Source organism: Aedes aegypti, chromosome 1 (genome assembly GCF_002204515.2).
Source record: "Aedes aegypti strain LVP_AGWG chromosome 1, AaegL5.0 Primary Assembly, whole genome shotgun sequence".
NCBI lineage: Eukaryota > Metazoa > Arthropoda > Insecta > Diptera > Culicidae > Aedes > Aedes aegypti.
Genome location: NC_035107.1, coordinates 99,175,278 through 99,194,114, shown reverse-complemented (window position 1 = coordinate 99,194,114; position 18,837 = coordinate 99,175,278). Strand labels below are relative to the sequence as shown.

The 18,837-nt window shown below is 37.8% G+C and overlaps 1 protein-coding gene across 1 annotated transcript in view; it reads left to right on the top strand.

The window, feature by feature from the left end:
• The first annotated feature begins 258 nt into the window (after positions 1-258).
• The window catches only part of LOC5580130 (zinc finger protein 1), a 111,512-nt gene continuing 92,933 nt past the window's right edge, over positions 259-18,837 (top strand). Inside the window, exon 1 of the mRNA XM_021843655.1 lies at positions 259-1,424. Within this exon, the coding sequence (XP_021699347.1) occupies positions 1,346-1,424 (79 nt within the window). The 5' untranslated portion in view covers positions 259-1,345. The remainder of the gene's footprint in view (positions 1,425-18,837) is intronic.

Here is an 18,837-nt window from a genome sequence, read left to right as displayed (position 1 = left end):
CGAATTTACAGACAATTTTGAAAATATGAATAGGTCTAATCCACATACACTCACACAGCGGCGCAAAACGGTAGAGACCGACTGTTGTGCTGCACACAATCTGGCCGCTCGGTCGGATGAGCGACCATAGTATTTACGGGACACACGAAGAAGAAGAGCGAGCCATCAGCGAGCAAGCGAACAAGGAGGGGGAGGCAAGGCGATTTGAACTGAAACGGTTCTCGTCGTCGTCGTGTGAGATATGTGCTGCTTGCTCGTTTGCTTCTACTGGCTGGCTGTGGCGTTGGTGCGGTGTGTTGTACCTATCGTACATACAATTTAGTAGCGACTGAAACGTCGCAGCGTAAACACGACGATTATGAGCCCTCCACAGAACGCATATACAAATTATACTAAGGTGTAGAGTGTCCCGAAAGTGAGTGAGTTGTACATACAACAATCGGAGGAAGAAGAAGAGACCCCCGTGTGTGATAAGCTACTCGAATTAGCTAATCAGGTTTGCAGGCGTTGAACACCTTGCGTATTCCATTCCGTAGATCGTTTCCGGTAATCGTGCGGCTGTTGAACAAGAAGAGCCTTTCGGTGGCGATCGTATGGGAGGGTTCACGGCGCGTCGAACAAATCCGCGCGTCCAAGGAAACTGTATTGATCTAGTGACCTACGGAAAGCACCGTGCTGAACAAAGAACCGTGCACACCTTTCGCTTGCTACGATCGGCAACGTGACACAAAGGAATATCTGTACGAAGTTAGTGCCGACTACAGAACAACGGTAAGCCAGGTTCTGTTCTCGATAGTTGTTTTGGAGTAAAATCAAGGAAGACCGATGACAGTGAATCGCGCGCCTCTAATGACAAAAGCCTGTTCATCAGTAGTGCAATAACAACGCGACGGCGAAATACGCCCACAATACAAAAGGTGATCCTTGGGTCGAAGAGAGAGAAGTGTAGTGATTGATATCTTGTTTGCTTGTTCCTAAGCGCCGGAAGTGGACAGCTTGGGCTGGCACTGCTAGAAAAGGCCTAAGGGAGATGGAAACCAATCTGAATCGAAACATCAAACACTGATTGTTGAACGCGAAGAAAGCCCAGCATTGGACGTATCGCAATGGATTGATTTCGCAGAAGAAAACCGAAGCAACCTGGTGGTGATACATCGGAAAAGTTTAAGTTCTTTTTTCGTTTGATTTTATGATTGGATCTAACAACAGTTCAGTTCAGTGTTCCAGTGAAGTAGTGAATCAAAGTGCATCTTAACTAGCAACAATAAGAAGAAGAGAAGACGGGAGGAAGTGTCAGGAGGAAAATTTTGGGGCGGCGGGAGTGAATCCCACACCGGTTACACAAATGTTGTCTTGTCTGGTGCCGCCACGTTTCGGACAAGAAGACAGTGTCATGCCGTCATCCGCCACGTTCGCCCTGCAGTGTATGTATTCTTGTTTGATTATTATTTTTCATTACTGTTTTTGTAAATATCGTTTTATATGACAACTGTCTGCAATGTTTCACCAATCGAGAACATTACAAATGGTCTGGAAATAATTGAAAGCTTCTTTGGCGGCATCCACAAATTACGTAACGCTCTAGGGGGAGGGGGGAGTAGGCTCAAGCGTTACGGCTCATACAAAAATTTTAAATTTTTCATACAAAAAGCGTTACGGAGGGGGGGGGGAGGGGGTCAAAAATTCCCAATTTGAGCGTTACGTAATAAATGGACGCTGCCTTTGGCAAAACATATCTGATTTGTTTGACTGGATAAAGACGGTACAGTCATCAATCTGTCGTGAATCTTAAGTCCTATCTTTGAAAAGTAGGCACTGAGAAAATGTGCTAATAAGCTAACAAACTCGTTTTCGATGCATTAAGGAAACATGGGTGGCCATGTATTTTTCTAAATCTTTTGTCTCATTTGGATTATTATCATCAATACTACCTTGACGGAGCAAATCCCAAGTTTGAGTGGACCTATTAGGCTGAAAAGTTATTGGATTGTGTTCTAAATTCGTGAAAATACAGAGATGGATTGTCAAATTGGTATGTAGAGTGAAACTTGAGACATTCGAATTGATGGGCTGATAATTGATGATTACAACGACTTCCTTAACTTAAAAGTCCTTAACTTTAAAAAAAATCCAGGAGATTGAAAAATGTTTCATTCATTTCGAAACATTCTAACATGATACCTTGATTTTGTAGTAGAACTGTTTTACCCGAAAAATCATATGTTATAAGACATTTTACTTAGAAATTATTTTATATTTTACTGAACGAATCTCAAATCTATCGTTATTGAAACCAGATATCAAATCAATTTTGAAATGAAATGAAAGGTGGAACTGTATTTTGATGCAAAGCTCGGATCTACTCATAATCAACTTATAACAACAGTAGCCGTTGAAGAAATAAAGCACATGTTTTCATCAGTAAAACCTGTATAGGTCATCTCAAATATTATATGTATAGGGTATTGGAACAATTTTTTTTATCTAAATTTTATTGCAAGTGCGTTATAGAAACCTCATAACACTTTCGAGATGGACGATTTTACGTCTATTGTGGTGTCAATGTAACTTATTGACAGTGGATAATTGTAGACGGAGTGAGAGAATATTTGATTCCATTCCAGAATATCCCTTTGCAGCATCGGGATGAACAATTTCGTACATCTGAGGCGCCCTTGAGGATGAATTTTCAGTATTATCTGGTGATTAACGCTTGAGAACCCAACATGTGCCAAAAATCTTTGTCACGTTGACATATTACGGTAGTTTGACTATTTCGCGTTTGAGATGGATTTAAAGTCGAAGTTCTGCTAAGTAATGAGCCATCAACTGATTAGTTTCCGAGGAAAAACAACAAAACGCTTCTCTAAAACCTCAAAAACATGAAAGAAGGAACCTTCAGTAGCTTCCCAAAGAAGTGAGAACATTGAAGCTATAATTTGGATACACTAAATTATCTATTTCGATTTCCTTTCAATTCACAATAATGAAATGACCGCTCTTTTTGGAGAAATGCTGAAAATCTTACTAAATGGTCATCCTGAAATCACACATGGCTGTATAACAAAAGCTCTCTGAGGGCCGCTGTTTAGTGACTACTGGAATGAAATCCTTATTAAGATTCCTAAGCTTGATATCGTATGAAATATCCAGATGTGAAGAGATGAGCAGAGTACTTTAGAAAACTGTAATGATTCAAGAAATCTTAAAAGTCGTAACATTCCAAGATATTTGTGAAGTTTTTTTGTTTTTGAATAGTTTTGCATTTCTGTTGGGTAGTATTTTAGTGATATATTTTTCAAAATGATAAAGGTTACACGTGTAAACTTCTGTGATAAGTGTAATACACGTAAACAGTAAATTTCAATGATATGTCATATAATTTAGCAGGACTCTGTGATATTTGAAAACAATTTTTTTATGATCTCAAACTTAAATTTACACGACTTCATGGTCTCATTGCATATATGAAGTTTACATGTTGAACAGCCAAAATAATGGTGCTGTAAATTGGCTGAAGTTGGGATTCCATCTGGCCCTGATCCTTTGGAGGAATCTAAATTGTTCAGTCCTGTTCAAATTTCCTGTACCTATATTTGACTAACGCCGACATCGCTTGTAAAATCAGGAAAAAAGAAAAGTGGTCATTATCTGAAAAATTTGAGTAAGTCTCTTAAAAAAAAAAAGCAGCAAAATGATTGCAGATGTCATCTGGATTCTCGGCTGCTCTATCATCCAATGTCATTTTAGATGGAAAGTTGTTAGACGTCATCTTTCTTTTAGCATAATTGAAGAAATTCCTAGGGCAAGATTTTAAATCATTTTCAATTTTTGAGTTGTACTCGTCAAGTGCAGTGGGATATGGTTTGATAAAGTTGGTTAACAATATACAAATAATTTTCTAAACTTTCTTGATTTTTTTGTTTTGTTTTCATTTTTTTTGCTTATTAATCCAAACAAGATTTTTCGACCCATTCCTACGACGCAAGAGTGGAGCTTCCGTCTGAATAGTTTCTGACAAAATTGAATAAAAACCCATAACTGCATACTCTAAATATTCCTAATTTTTCAAAACGGATTGCCAATCTATTCTTTTCAATATCTGTTTGATTCCGCTATAATTGGCGTTTTTATAATCACACAGTCCACACTAATACTGAGGATTTTTTCAAATTCTCTATGTCACTTATAATGGAAGTATGGTAAAAATTAAGACATTATATTAAAGCAATTTGCTTAAGACATTTGAAAACTCACCAAAACTTTGGAACAAAAGAAACAATTATAAATAATTGAAGGTCAAATAAGAAAAGTGCAATTTTTTTCATTGAAAATTAGTGGTTTTCATCAAATTCTATGTACTTTTTGGGAATCCTGGGATTCCCGGGATGTCAGAACTAATATCCCGGGAAACGGGAAATCCCGAAATTTGTCAAATCTCGGGATTTTTTGTCCCGGGATGTCCCGGGATGGACGCTCTATTTGGTATGGAATAAAATAAGAATTTTGCCGCGTTTCTAAAACGTAAGCATAACTTGTTGATGTTATTAACTAGTTTGAAGCCTTGCGAGACAGACTATATGTTTTAGCTATGAGTTTGAGCTTCTAAAAATTGGTTTTGAGAATCGTTGTTTTTTGTAACAATTATGGCAACAGAGTTCTTGGCTTTCGCCATAAAAGTGTACCAATCATTTGCACGAAATGATCTCCAAAGTCATCCACTGCCAATTGTCAAGGCAACGCTTATAAGCAATAAAGTGATTACTTTGACCATTTCTCAGAAATATTGTGATAAATTGATATTAAGCCAATTTATCGCAATGCGTTGATAGAAGTCAATACGTTTTCGAAAACGTGTCAAAATGTTGTGAAAATTCAAAATATGACACAAAACCGCATTAATGAGCACACATTCCTTTTCCGGTTCGCGATTTTGGGATAAAAGGGCGGAAATTCAAAAATTGATAATACCTTACCGAAGCGTCTCGCCATCGAAGTCACCATTAAAATTGCTTTACTTCTTGTATGGGTCATGTGAAAACAATAATCACAGAAGTGACCTTAATTCAAGAACACTGATCAATTCAAGAAGCGCTGATGTTACAAAACTAATTTTTTTTTATTTGATGAACACAAAACATCAGTTTATCTCTCAAGCACATGCGTCAAATTTGACAATATGCGTTAATTTGAAAATGGTTCTTCGAAATTAAGTTTTTTTTACACAGGACACAAGGAAACAGCTGAAATCATTGGTCGCATACAAAAATTATCTAGTAAGAAATGATCATTTGTCAAAACCGATATAGCAGTTTTCTTCCGAACGATCAACAAATCAAGAAAAACAAGAACGTCTGTTTGACCAAATGGAAAAAATTGGCGTTTTTATGTTACTAGAATTTTTGTCCATTCGGGAGAAAACTGCTGTTTCAATTTTGGCAAATTACCGATTCTAAAAAGAAACTTTATTTTAAAAGAGTTTTAATTGTGTTTTAGAAGCTGAGCTTGCATGTTAATAATTTACCGTACGCAATCAACAGAAATTCGCAGGTTCCTACTGTTAGTGGGCCACTAGAGTGGTTCAAAACATCATTTTTGCTCCACACCGCTCATTCGATTCTTGATCAAATTCTGAATGTCCTCCTAAAAGTTGAGCTCATTTGGATGAAAACTGAGACTGCACAAGCCCTTCAAAGTTTATATGGGAATGACTATGAGAAAAGCAACCAATTTATTCAATCGCTCATAGTGTTTGCCCATGTGCTCTTGGGGATTAGAACTACGTTGATACTGTGAGATACATTCATCAGCTACAACTTTGTCGAAGACCGTTTTCAAATCGGACGGCTCAGTAATTAGTTATTGATTTATATCCAGTCACAAATTCTTCAGCAGTGCTCATTTAACTTCTGAACAGGCAACATTGCTGCACCTGGCGCGAAGGATAGCACGCAAAAATCATGGCTACTATGTTTTACTGCATATATCCAGTGATGCCTGCATAACAGCCCAATAATTATAGCCAAAGTTTTACAACTCTTTCAAAAATCAATAACTAATTACTGGGGCATCCGATTTAAGAACGGTCTTCGGCAAAGTTGTAGCTGATAATTGTGTCTCACAGTATCAACATAGTTCTAATCACCAAGAGCACATGGGCGATCACTTTGACCGATTGAATGAACTGGTTGCTTTTCCCATAGTAATTCCCATATAAACTTTGAAGGGCTTGTGCAGTCTCTGTTTTCATTCAAATGTGCTCAAATTTTGGGAGGACATTCAGAATTTGATCAAGAATCGAATGAGCGGTGTGGAGCAAAAACGATTTTTTGAACCACTCTAGTGGGCCACGCAACCTCTCTAAAGGATCGCTTTCTGATGATCACTGGAATGATATCATTGCAATTATTCTATAGCTTGATATCGAGTTATGAGATATTGAGGTGTGGAGAACTAATCGGGGAGAATTCTTTAAAAAATGGTTTGGTAATTCATAAAATCCTAACAATTATATGTAAATTAATCTCAAGATACCTCTGAAGTTGTTTGGCACAATTATACATTTCTGTAAGGCTGTGAACCGTTTCACCAATTCGTTTAACTTTTAGTTAAAATTTGACATTTCGATAGTTATTTTCCCCTCAAATGGTTAAATTGAACTTCGCGGTCGGCCCATTTGAGATTTGACAGTCGAATAGTTATTTCAGAACGAAGCTGACAGATGGATAGTTATTCTCAAATTCAAGGGAGCAGAAAATAACTTCCGAACTGTCAAGTTTAACCATGCTCCAGAGCTGGGTTATTTTTAACCGGAGGGGAAATAACTATCGAGCTGTCAAAATTTAACTAAAAGTTAAACGAATCGGTGAAACGGTTCACAGCCTAAGTGTATTCATATTTTGCTAAGGGCGTAAATACCGTTCCGTCATACCCACAGTTGAGATGCAAATGCAGAAGTTTAAGATAACACTAAGTTTTTTTTTCATCTCTAGAGAAAGTCTCGTGTTGAGTATCATACAGGCGTATCTTTTTTTTTTTTTGTTAAAAATCGAATGCAATGTTCATGAAAATCAATCATTGCATAATTGCACACTTGCTATCTGTAATGCAGTGATGAGATTTCCATGAGTATTTCTTCAATTTTGCACGTCAAAACTAGCTTTTAATTTCTAATGATTGCGAATGATTTAATGATGGATTCTTCTGAAAGAGCACTAGAAATGCAAAAAAAAAAACCATCGTTCAACTCCCATTGAACAAATACGACCAACACGACCGAATGAGCCAGTCAACACGATGACTGGTATGTATATCAATTGAGGAAGTAGCTATTTAATTGGGGCGAACACGACGGTCTAACGGCGGTTGTTCGGTCGGTTGCTCGGTGATGCCACCAGCCATCATCGCTCATAATAAAATTGTGCCAGGTAAAAGCCGCGCTATTGCTGTTGTTGTTAGATGGCGTTTATTGGCGATGGTGTTTTGATGGTAGGTGTCGAGCGCACCTTCGCGCGATGAAAACCGGTTTTCAAGTATTTGTGGGAGGAGCTTGGCCTGTGGCCAGCACATAGCACACTTGTTCGCTGTGCGTCCGTTTAGTCGGGTTGTGCCGTGTGTTATAGAACGAACGATTTATGACTGTGGCAACAATACACCTCGAGTGAGCTTAGGGAGACCATTTTGAGTGATGTTTGAAAGACAACTTTGGAGTATTATACCTGCGAATCTTAAAAACTGTGGAAAACCTTTCTTCAAACGTCAAGTGAATAGGTTCAGATAACTATCTTCATTTAGATATCGAAAGAAGTTTTAGAACACAGCATCTTTATAATTTTGGTTCAAGAGACCATCTAGGTAGCCATGAAAATCAACTATTACTATGATTGTAGAACGCGATACCGAGATACGAAATATTGAGTTATGAAGATTCAACTATACCAATTTTCTACTCTCTAGTGAACACTGTTCTTTCTAACAAAATCTATCGGATGAACCGGTCAATCCCACTCATCTTATCTGACACGCGGAAATCAAATTAACTTCCAAAACGTTGCACTGGACCGTTGAAAAATTCATTAAAGTGCTATTCTAATCCCACCATGAAGTCGACCGCGCCGTATCTTTGCTCAACCGCTCGCTGTTGATGACGACACCCTCCGCTGGAAATTTAAATAATTTCCCTTTTTCTATTGTCGAGGGGTTCAAATCAAACTAGGTAAACTGCCAATGCCTGGTACAGAAGGCCACAACTTTGGCAAGGTGTGTGCCACTTGCCCAAACGCAGTAATACCTTGCTAGAGGTATACTTGCCAACTGACTGGTATCGGATTTAAATGCTCACCCTTCATGGATTTAGTGAGTTTCTAGCATTCGGAAGGCACGCGCGTCACCGTCTGGGACCGTAGCAATCAAGTTTCCCCCTCGTTTCCAGATAGAAGGAATAAAAATGAACCTTCAAATTCGAATCTGAAGGGACATATGATGATGGGTGGTGAACACACGGCAGCTCCGGTGAGATACTCACATTCGTATGCGGAGGTAAATGCTATTATTTGTGCGTCCATTGTTGATGCGTCAATAATGGTCGCACATTTGGCCTATTTGTTTCACAAGATATCTCTAGAATAGAGGACAAAATTTAAGCAACAATGGTCAACGTGCATTGTTCTCCCAACTTAAACACATGTTTCTGCTGACAAAAGTTTTGAGGCCATCTAAAGCAATAAAACAGTACCTTTCAGTTCTATACATATGTATTTCATTTCAAAATGTGCAATCAGTTGCCCAGACAACCAGAAATCGCATGAAAGTACACATTACAACTCGTTTATCCATACTAATTACATCAAACTCGCTAAACACCGTAGATAAACTCGTCAGATTGATGAGTTTCCTCGCATAAAACACTTCTTTTCTGAGTTCATTTGTACATTTTGCTTCGTCCCGTACACACGTACAAAGTAAATCGGATTAATCCGTAGCAGCTGTCAAATCATCATTTGTTATCATAAGTTAAGTCGCATAATATTGCAGGTTAGTTCGGTAGAATATTTATACACTCGCATTGTATGTTATTATTCATCACATAATATATGCACGCATATCGCCTCCACTTTTGTACGTAGAAGGCCATTTCGCAACATCTTATAAGTGAAATTTTGCACATATAGAGCCTCCAGGTTATTTCGTTATATGTACATTTTGGTTGTCTGGGTGGATGTTTTAGAAAAAAATCCCAAACATCACATCGCATTTTGCCGAAAACCCTTGAAAATTGGAAATCGCAGGGTGTCCAGTGCACAAATTATCCAAACTTTGAAGGCATGGCTCTATGTAATCAAGCGAAAAAAAAAATTTAAAAAAAGACATATGCGATCAATGTGAGGAAAAATAAATTTTATTGGTTGAATTAATCACCGTGAACTTCAACTTAATATCATAAATTAGCTTTTCTGGGTAACAATAGCCAAAAAAAAACATATTTTGCGTTACGCGTTTTGGCTTACTTCACTCCAGCCCTCATCAGATGCTTGTTCGGATAATTTGCGGACACCCTGTAATTCTCAAACATCTTGAAGAAAGAAATTACATTTTTTCACTTACGGCCTCAAAACAGAATGTTTAATCAAAATCGGTTTGAAAGGTCTCAATCACCCTGAACTTACATTTTCATCAATCCACGTAGTCATAATGAAAAGTAGAACCCAATCTGGCATTCATCTGAAAGATTTGTTTCAGTTGAAACACACCCTGGTAAATATACTAAACTTTAAGTTCATCTGCTTCGAACTGTTTTAAGAACTTGACTCGCAACATGTCTGATATTTTGTCGTTGGAAACCTCCATGCTAAACATCGTTTTTAAAACAATTCCAATGGTAGGATTTTATTTGACGAATGCTCTCCAGAAAATATTCAGATAGCCCTATTTGTTTTTCTTCTTTATGAAATCTTTCAACTACTGGTTTTGACTTGAGACTAATCCGTTTTGTGGTAAACTGATAACATATGCCGACTTTGATTCTGACGTTTCGAATTTCCCATGATGCAATTCTATCAGTTTTACTTCCTGCTCGTGAAACTTCAACAGATTCTATCGTTGAAACGAATTGCATTGCAATAACGAAATATAGAGATCCCTTTATTATACACGATTATCTTGAGCTTTTATCTTAAAACGGATAAAAACAGAGACGGATGAAAATAAAAGACAATTTCAACGCAAATTTCACAATTGAATCAAACACTAATTGGAAAAAGTTGAAAAAGCTTATGTCTATCGTCAAGATAATTTGTAGATTGTATGTGTTTGAGTTGAAAAAAAAAGGATCTAAATCATGATATACGAAAACATGCAGCCTATGTAAGAATTTGACAGTCAAGCAGAATAATCTCATTTCCGCTGAATCAACTATGATTTAGCCAAAATCTAGACAGTAAAAATAGGAAAAAACGATTACTGGAAATGAAGGCTTAAAACAGTGGTCACCAAACTGCGGCCCGCGAGCCGCATGCGGCCCTCGAGCAGGTTTTGTGCGTCCCGCGAATGGATTTTGAATGTTAATGTGATGCGGCCCGCATGTTATAATTTTTATTCATGCTGGTGTTTAATCCTTTGCTCTTGCAACTTTGTTCTTGGAAAGTCAGTCATTGAAATCATGTAAAATGTTTCTGCGTTCATACATCTTCATGGCATGAGGAGTAATATGAAATTGACTTTGACTCATTCAAAGGTTCAAAGTTTCTGAAAAACCTGATTTTTCTTTTAGAATCTTGAAGGCACGGCTATGGGCCTGCAAAAAGTCTTAATGTCTCTAAAAATCTCTCTTCTGAAATTTAAGTTTACAAAATTGAACCAGGATCTTGGTCTTGCAGAAGTGTCCGCCGAATGCTGATTTTTTTAAATTTTGGCTTCAAAAATGTTTCCTTTTTCTGTAAAACTTTTGTAAATTATGTTATTCGAAATTGTTTACTATGGATTGCTTTCTGAATTGTTAAGGAGCCCGAACGTAAAGAAATGTATAGTATTGGACAATACATCTGCAACTTTTTCGATCTTCCATACAAAATGGTCTACTTTTGTGGGATAAATCTCAGTTATTTATAGCCCGATATGAATAAAATTCACACAGCATGTCGGACGTTACTTAAGTGTCAAAATATATTTTTAAGTATTTAAAAATTGAATACAAAATATGAAAAATTATATGGATTCGATTGAAGTGTTCGCGAAAAATATTCAAACGATTTATCTCAAAATATAAGAGACCTACACAAGTATCTTCAGCATAATTGTTAAACTTATCTAAATGTACAACATTGCTGAAGATACTATCAATCTATTTGGTCAATTTTTCGGTTTCTGTAAATTTTGAAATTTATTATTGCTTTTAATTCGTAAAAGAAAATAAAAGATTTTTTTCTGTTTCTGTTCGGGATGAACCACTGCGACCAGTTTTCTTTGATCTTTTGTGGTATACCCGTGTCCTTTATTTAGTGCATGTCGTTCTACTCCATTACTATTGAGAAATAATGAAGTAGTCGTTTTTTATACAAATATCATTCTTTACCATTTTGCATAGAGCCTCTTTAGAAAAAGATACCGCTATTTATACCTTTTGGAGGAAACAGTTTGTCACCATTAAACTCTCAAAAGCGCGCCCCTTAATCAGGTTCGGCCACTATGCTGGTTGAATGATACTGATTTTGACCATGCATCGGTACTCTAGCGTATCAAATTATTTCTTCTACTTATAAGCTTCAAAGTCGTTTTTTGAATCTGTGAACAGGTTTCATCGCATGAGACATTTAGATTCCTTGAAACAAGAAGCTTATTTTAGAAGATAGGAGGTCTGCTACTCCACTGATTCGGAATCGTTTCCCTCCTAGATATCGAAAGATAAACTCTTGAACTCGGAAAGAACTTGTCTCATGAGTTGAAACCAACCTCAGATGCTGATTGAGCCATTTTTCCACTTCGACCTCCTCATCATCTAGGACAAATAGGTGGGTCTTAGTGACTTGTTACTCTCTTATACTCTTATACTTATATTATAAAATAAAAGTTACAAATATATGTTAAAATTCAAGATATGTTAATATTTGATATGAATCGATCCATAAAAATAGATAAAAACCTCTAAAGTAGACCATTTTGTATTATTAATCTAAAAAGTTGCAATTGCATTGTCCAATACGGTAAGAGACATATTGATCGTATTTGAGTTGAGTATATTAATAAAGCTCTGTTTCTAGCTTTAAAAAAGTTTTTCAATGTTAATTTTTTTCGTCATGAATTTTTTGTATTAGCTAACATAGTTTATTAAAAACATGGCATTTTTTTCAGTCACTTATATCTTTGCTTCTAAACCCCTTTGCTTTGATCAAAAAGTTCCCAGAAATGTATTATCCGTTCTCATAGAAATAGTGATTTAAAGTAAGCTGTTAAAATTAATCATTATAAATTTTGCGGCCCGCGACTGATTTTGCAAGAGTTAAGATTGCCCGTGTAGGTTAGGCTGAGGACCACTGGCTTAAAATAACTATAAAAGTTGAGTCTCTTTCCTACTATTCGGTAATAATTACTTAATTGCACTGCATACAACATCTATATCTTACTGGATAGCAGTGATTCAAATTGTGTAAATTAATGTTGGATTCCAAATTGAGGGGTCCAAACGCAAAAAAAAACAGTTTCCAAGGTTTCAAACGGTATTTTTAGATGATTTTCCGTCCAATAGGAAAAATGTCATAATTCGTAGAAGATTAGCTTGTTTTTCGATTTCCATACAATTTGTACGAAATGAAAGATTGCCGAAAAAATTGCAAAGTCGATTTTCGCGAATCAAGGTTTTTGTCACTTTCACCACAGCACAGCAACACAGCATAGCTTCGAAGAACTGCCTACGATTTAAAGAAGGAGAGCCTAGTTGTAAAATTATCAACAATTTTAAAGAAATGATTATTAGAGCAGTAAAATAAGGAATAACAACCTATGTTCTCAAAAAGGCATATTTATGGAATTGAAAATTAGCTACTATTTCAATTATCAAATTATTATCGCAGAAAAAGTCCCAGAACATTTGCCAAAGTTTTATGGAACGAACATGATCGAATAATAGTCTCGGAACGATGTGCTAATCTGTCAGATGCGTCCAAACTAAACTAATCGACTCATTTTTTATTTTAAATTTCTTATGTAGCAAAGTTCAAAATGTCTCTTTTGATCACGCCTTTGAATCCTGCAAACAGTTTTCATGCAGTCAAACTTTATTTCATAATTTTGTCATTGCCCGTTCAGTCAGATGTCATTTAGATGAATTAGATCCGGACAAACGACATTGAGCATCAGCTTTGTTCACCTCTTGGATAATCTTTCAAAACCCACCTTCTACATTTTATACATTTTTATTACGATTCTTAATAAAATCAAATTTTAATACTTAACTCTTCAACATATTTCTAAAAGCAGACCTTCCAATAAAAACTGTTATCGATTTCCAATCCAAATATCTCGACTGTCATTTTTTTATCAAATCATTTATAAAAGAATCAATAATTTGAAGCGATTGTCTAACTTTAACTGGAAAATGTTGTTTTGGAAAAAGCTTTTGGGGGAACAGGACATTCGGGGAAACAGTGTACTCGGGGAAATGTTTTTTGGGGAGAGAAACCTTTAGGGAAATGGTTTTCGGGGAAATGTTGGACAATCTTGAAATTCATAAAACTATTTTCCATCTAACTTAAAAAAAAACATTGTTGATACTTTCAGATATACAAAAGTGACCATCAAGTTTATCGATAAATAAGCTTCGATAAAAATGAAAATGATTACTGTACAATTTTAGGATAAGGATTTCAAAGATTATGTAATGGTCTAATATAGCTGTAGGCTCAGTTAAATGAGGTGACATTATATATTTCAGAATTTCTCAATATCTTGCTTTATAGTTTTATTTTTACACCTCGTAGATTGAAAACTGCTCAGAAGACAAAATCGTAGTGCATTCGGTTAAGCGTAATATTTTATTTTACTGTGAAGGCCATTAAAATTTCAATGTTTTGTTATCTGGTACGAATACAAGTTTCAGCAACAGAGAACTAGGTATGTCAACAAAAGTCTGCTATGTTATTCATGATCAAATAATTCTCCGCACAAAGCCCTAATGAATGATGCCTATATACCAGCATATATGATTGTTGAAGTATTAAAACAAAACTTGACCCCAATAGGTCGATATTCAAAACTGAAAAGGCAATAGATGGCTTTTTCAGTGGTAGTAAAAACGAAATTCTGAAGCAAAGAAAGCCCCATGGAACATGAACTAAACACAAAGAGTTATGTATTTACATTACTCTTGATTTCTAATCACTACTTTTTCGATCCAGTTCTTAATTGCTTGTAATTCAGGATTTCCATTATTTTCCCTACGTTTGAGAAATTTGAGAATCCAGCGTAGCGCGATCAGCGAGTGGAGTACAAACATCAGTGTCGCCGCTCAGTGGCCAGTGAGAGAAACTGAATGTTCGAAGGATTGTTGTCTACAGTCGTTACCCTATTCAATTGTATTTCCTTCGAGTCAATTGAATCAATGGTAAGTCCTTCAATCTACTGATTACAAGAACTTTTCTTTATAGATGACGTGTAACTTTAGATTCATGGAGAATGATCTTGAGAAATATCTAGCCAAATTCCGTGGTTTACATCTTTCGCTTTGTATTTGCCAAGAATCATTTCAGGCATATATATAATAATTTCCGTAGAACTTATTATGTGCATGAATTCATAAGGAAAAATAAACATTTTTTCTGGTTTAAAAAAAAATCCCGACCGAGAAGCAAATATTTTATGAGAGATCAGCTGGACTTGCCATGAAAATTATAGATATTTTTCAGAAACTGCCGTGAATTTGTTTTTAATATTCATAGAATGTCCATTTTCATTTCAGGACGTCAGGCATATATCGTGTCTAAAAATGTGAATACGAATCCCGAGTCTGTCTTGTTCAAAAGATATTGCAATCTTAGAGATAACTTTCCGTTCTACGGTAGAACTGAAATCTACGGCAGCTGCCATATTGCGGTAGAACTTTGACAGCTGCGGTAGATCTTGGCGGCTACCACAAAACGGAAAATTTTCAAAGGAACCGCAATAATACCTTTATTTATTGAGATTTTTTTCATCAGACAATAGTAGTTAGTGATGATCTACAGAAAGCATTAACTTAATGGTGTGTCTTTATATTTTGATATTTATTAAACATAATAAAAACATAAAAACATAATAAAAAATGAAGCTTTGCATCGGACAACATCAAATTCGGATCATCCCAGAACGTAACCACAAAATGGACGACTCATGCACACACGTGCTCCAAACCGCCTAATCATCGCGTCATCGCCATTGGTTCCCACTCGGTTTTACACCATCTAATTCGAGCATTTCTTATCAACGCTCGAGAATCGCCATTCGTCGTCGTAGCTCGGTTTTGGTGTTCAGGCTTATCACCAAACTTGGGAAAAAGGTCTAGAAAGTATGTGCTCCATTCACGCGCCTCTACCTAGCCTACCTACCTAAGCTACAGGTCTCTCTGTGTCATCCTTATCAGTAGACTAGAGTAACCGGGCAGATCATGTCTAATGTCTATTCGATGCAGGATGACGTCACCGCGCCACAACAGGAAATTCTTGAAACTTTTTCCTTCAATTCTCCGACGGTAATCAGCAAACGCACACACGCACACACACCCGAACTGAATGTAAAATATGCCTCATCGGTTTTTGTGTTCGGTGAGGTGATCGCGATTCATCGCGGCAAACAAAGTCAGCCAATCGGCCTACCTAGAGCCGAACCCGCTGGCTATTATAATCAAGCACAAAAGTGTCCCCACATAGCAGGCGACGACTATTCAGCAATAAAAAGTTGTATTTTATTGCCTCTGTGGGATGCGAGATGAGCGCACACACGAGGAAGTGCCTCACTTCGTTCGCTCTGGTTGACCGTTCCGAGTAAAATGGCGATCGCGTCTGTCACTATAGATCTGCTAAGTCCGTACCGTTGTTGTATGATGCATTCCGATGTCCGGCTGTGATCGATCATACGGTAACTTCAAGATGTTTTTTAGCGTTTGAGTTTTATATGAGTGTATTGGAGCCTTCCTTAGCATTCTGGTAACGTCCGCACCTATAATGCCAAACCATGCCTATGAAGGTTCAATTCGCGGACGGTACAGGTTCTTTTCGTTTTGATGAATTTCTTGACTTTCTTTTGCATGAAGTATTACCGTACCTGTCACAGAAGAAGAAGTGCATTCTACTATGTTACTGCTAGGTTGGGCAACACGTGGGTTACCAGGACAAAGACCTCGGCAAGTTTGGCTAAGCAACGGCCTGCCTTTTGAGGTTGGATGCGTCAAGGACCTCTTTTCTTGGCTAGCGCGATCTGGAGTACCTCTCTGGTCTCAAGGTCGGCTGGAGTTCTCTAGTAGGCTAATCAGGCCTCGGATATTGGGGTTGGGTGTAATTAAAAGCTTTAGTGTTTCACAATTTATCCTGTATATTGCCCTATTTGTAAATAGCTGTGTGGTGGATGTGCAGTGTAGTGTAATTGCTTAAATCTAAATCTACTTAACCGGCCGGTATGCTCGGGATCTCTGGAGGGATGGTGGTACGGTAGACTGCGGAACTCTTTCGGTGGATGTGGCAGCGTGGAAACGCCGAACGGGTACTGGAAATGGACGTACGTTGGACTCAACTACTAGGACCTACCCGTCCTAGGGGTTCCGTCCACGCGGCTTTGCTGTCCTTCGGAACCGGAACGTCGGCCAAGGAGTTCTGTGGATTCGGTCGCTTGGGGTTTGGGGAAGAACCAACTAGGTTCACTTGCTCTAGAACTCGTTCGTAGTTTGCGGGATAAAACTACATGGGCCCTAAATACATAAATATTCCTGTTTAAGGTCTAACCTTTTAAATTACAGGCACAAGCATACCTGATTCGCATCAATGCTCCTCACTTCACTTATTAGCTACAGCTAATCTTACTTAAATCCTCCTTCTACAAATATCTTCAACTTCTCAACTCCTGGTAATATTTCTTCAATCTTCCTGATCACTTCTAACGTCCGCTTTGAATTAGATCTTCGTAGGAAATAGACCGACTCAATCCTTCTTCGTTCCCTTCTCCCTCTACCGTTGGGTAGTCTGTTCATCTTTTTTTTTACTCCACTGAACTCTAACTGTTCTACTTTTATTTATAGCTAATTTTATTGTAGTGTAGTGTACTTTTTTTATATCAGGTGTAGAGGTGTTTTTATGATATGATAGTATTTAAATTTAAAATTTCACGGAGGCGTATAAATACTAACAATAGAAGAAACAAAAACTTACAAACTAACAGGCTTATTGTTACAAACGGTAACAACTAGAATTTGATTACACCTCGCTATCTTACTTAAGATATTTTAAATAAATCAAAAAGATTTCATTCTATAGCCAATAGTAACTAAAATTTAACAAGGGGTGATTGAAAAATGGTTTTCATCGTAATCATCGTTTGTTTTGAATTATTATTGCAATAAAACACATCTAACAATTGACGTAATCACCTTACAATGGCTCATCTGTCAAATTATCTGACTGCTTTCAGCATCAGTGAATAAACCCGAATTTCTCCAATCCCTTTATTCACCTGTCCGCTTCCTGTCTCACAACCCCACTTCCAAACCCAAACATCTATTCATCGCCATCCCCTTCTTGTGTCAGCATCTGAGTCTCCCTCCCCGAATTCGATTGTCGCCGCCGCCGTGTCGCCGTTTCGACGATCAAATAAATACCGTATCAAGGTAACCCCTCCAGAATTAGATCCCCGTTACAACTTTCCTTCGTCGAATTTCGCAACCCCACTCCAGTGAAGGCTAACATCGCCCTCCCATGTGCGAGCATAAATACTAACGTCTACCAGGCAAGGAGGGGTCTGGCGGAGGCAAAATCCTTTGCGTCTTTGCGGATCGGAAGATGACGTAAGTGTGCGAAGACTACGTAGGTTCGGAAAGGTGAAATGCCTCCAGGAATCATACCGAACCGACCGACCGACCATCGTAGAACCTGCCATAAGTCGACCCCAATTTGAGAGGGGGAAAATAAATGATTCTTCAATTTGCGTACTGGCCATAAGACCGACCGACCGGATACCGGATCTCCGTGCTGCAAAAGTGCGAGCAGGACGGGAGGCGCCTGACTGCCTGCCTGCGGACAACCTGTGAGTCACCGTGGCGTCATCCATTCAGGTCAGGTCCTGAATAAGCAAGCATTTACCTAAACGACAACGAGAGAGCTCAAGAGGGAGAATCCGGCAGCATTTCTTATTCTTTTTAACATAACCTCAATCACCGTTTGAACAAGCGAGGAATATGAAGAAGTGTAAGACTAAGGAACCCGAATAGGACAGGTTTCCTGCGAAGAGTACGACGACGAAGGGAAGCGAGGAAAAGAGGTGTTGCCCAAAGATAATTGAGTGCGAAGAGAGCTGTCAAGGTAGCAAGCAAAGGCATGACCAGCAGGGATGCGGTAAAAAAAGACAAGGAGTCGACAGGTCATTCATTGAATTGTTGGGAAGAATTAAGTCAGGTACGGTGCTCGACAGTCGACAGCTCATCGTGGAGACCCCATGGAGAGGTTGTTTATTTTCTTTTGCGGTCAAATAATACCTTTTCACACCCTTCGGCCGGCTGTGTTTTACTAACGATTCCACTTCTGTGAGTGGAAGCAATTAGATTTGACCAATCCCGGTTTTTCTCTATTTGTGTAAGCTACACGCTACCTTGACCGGAGGAAGATAACA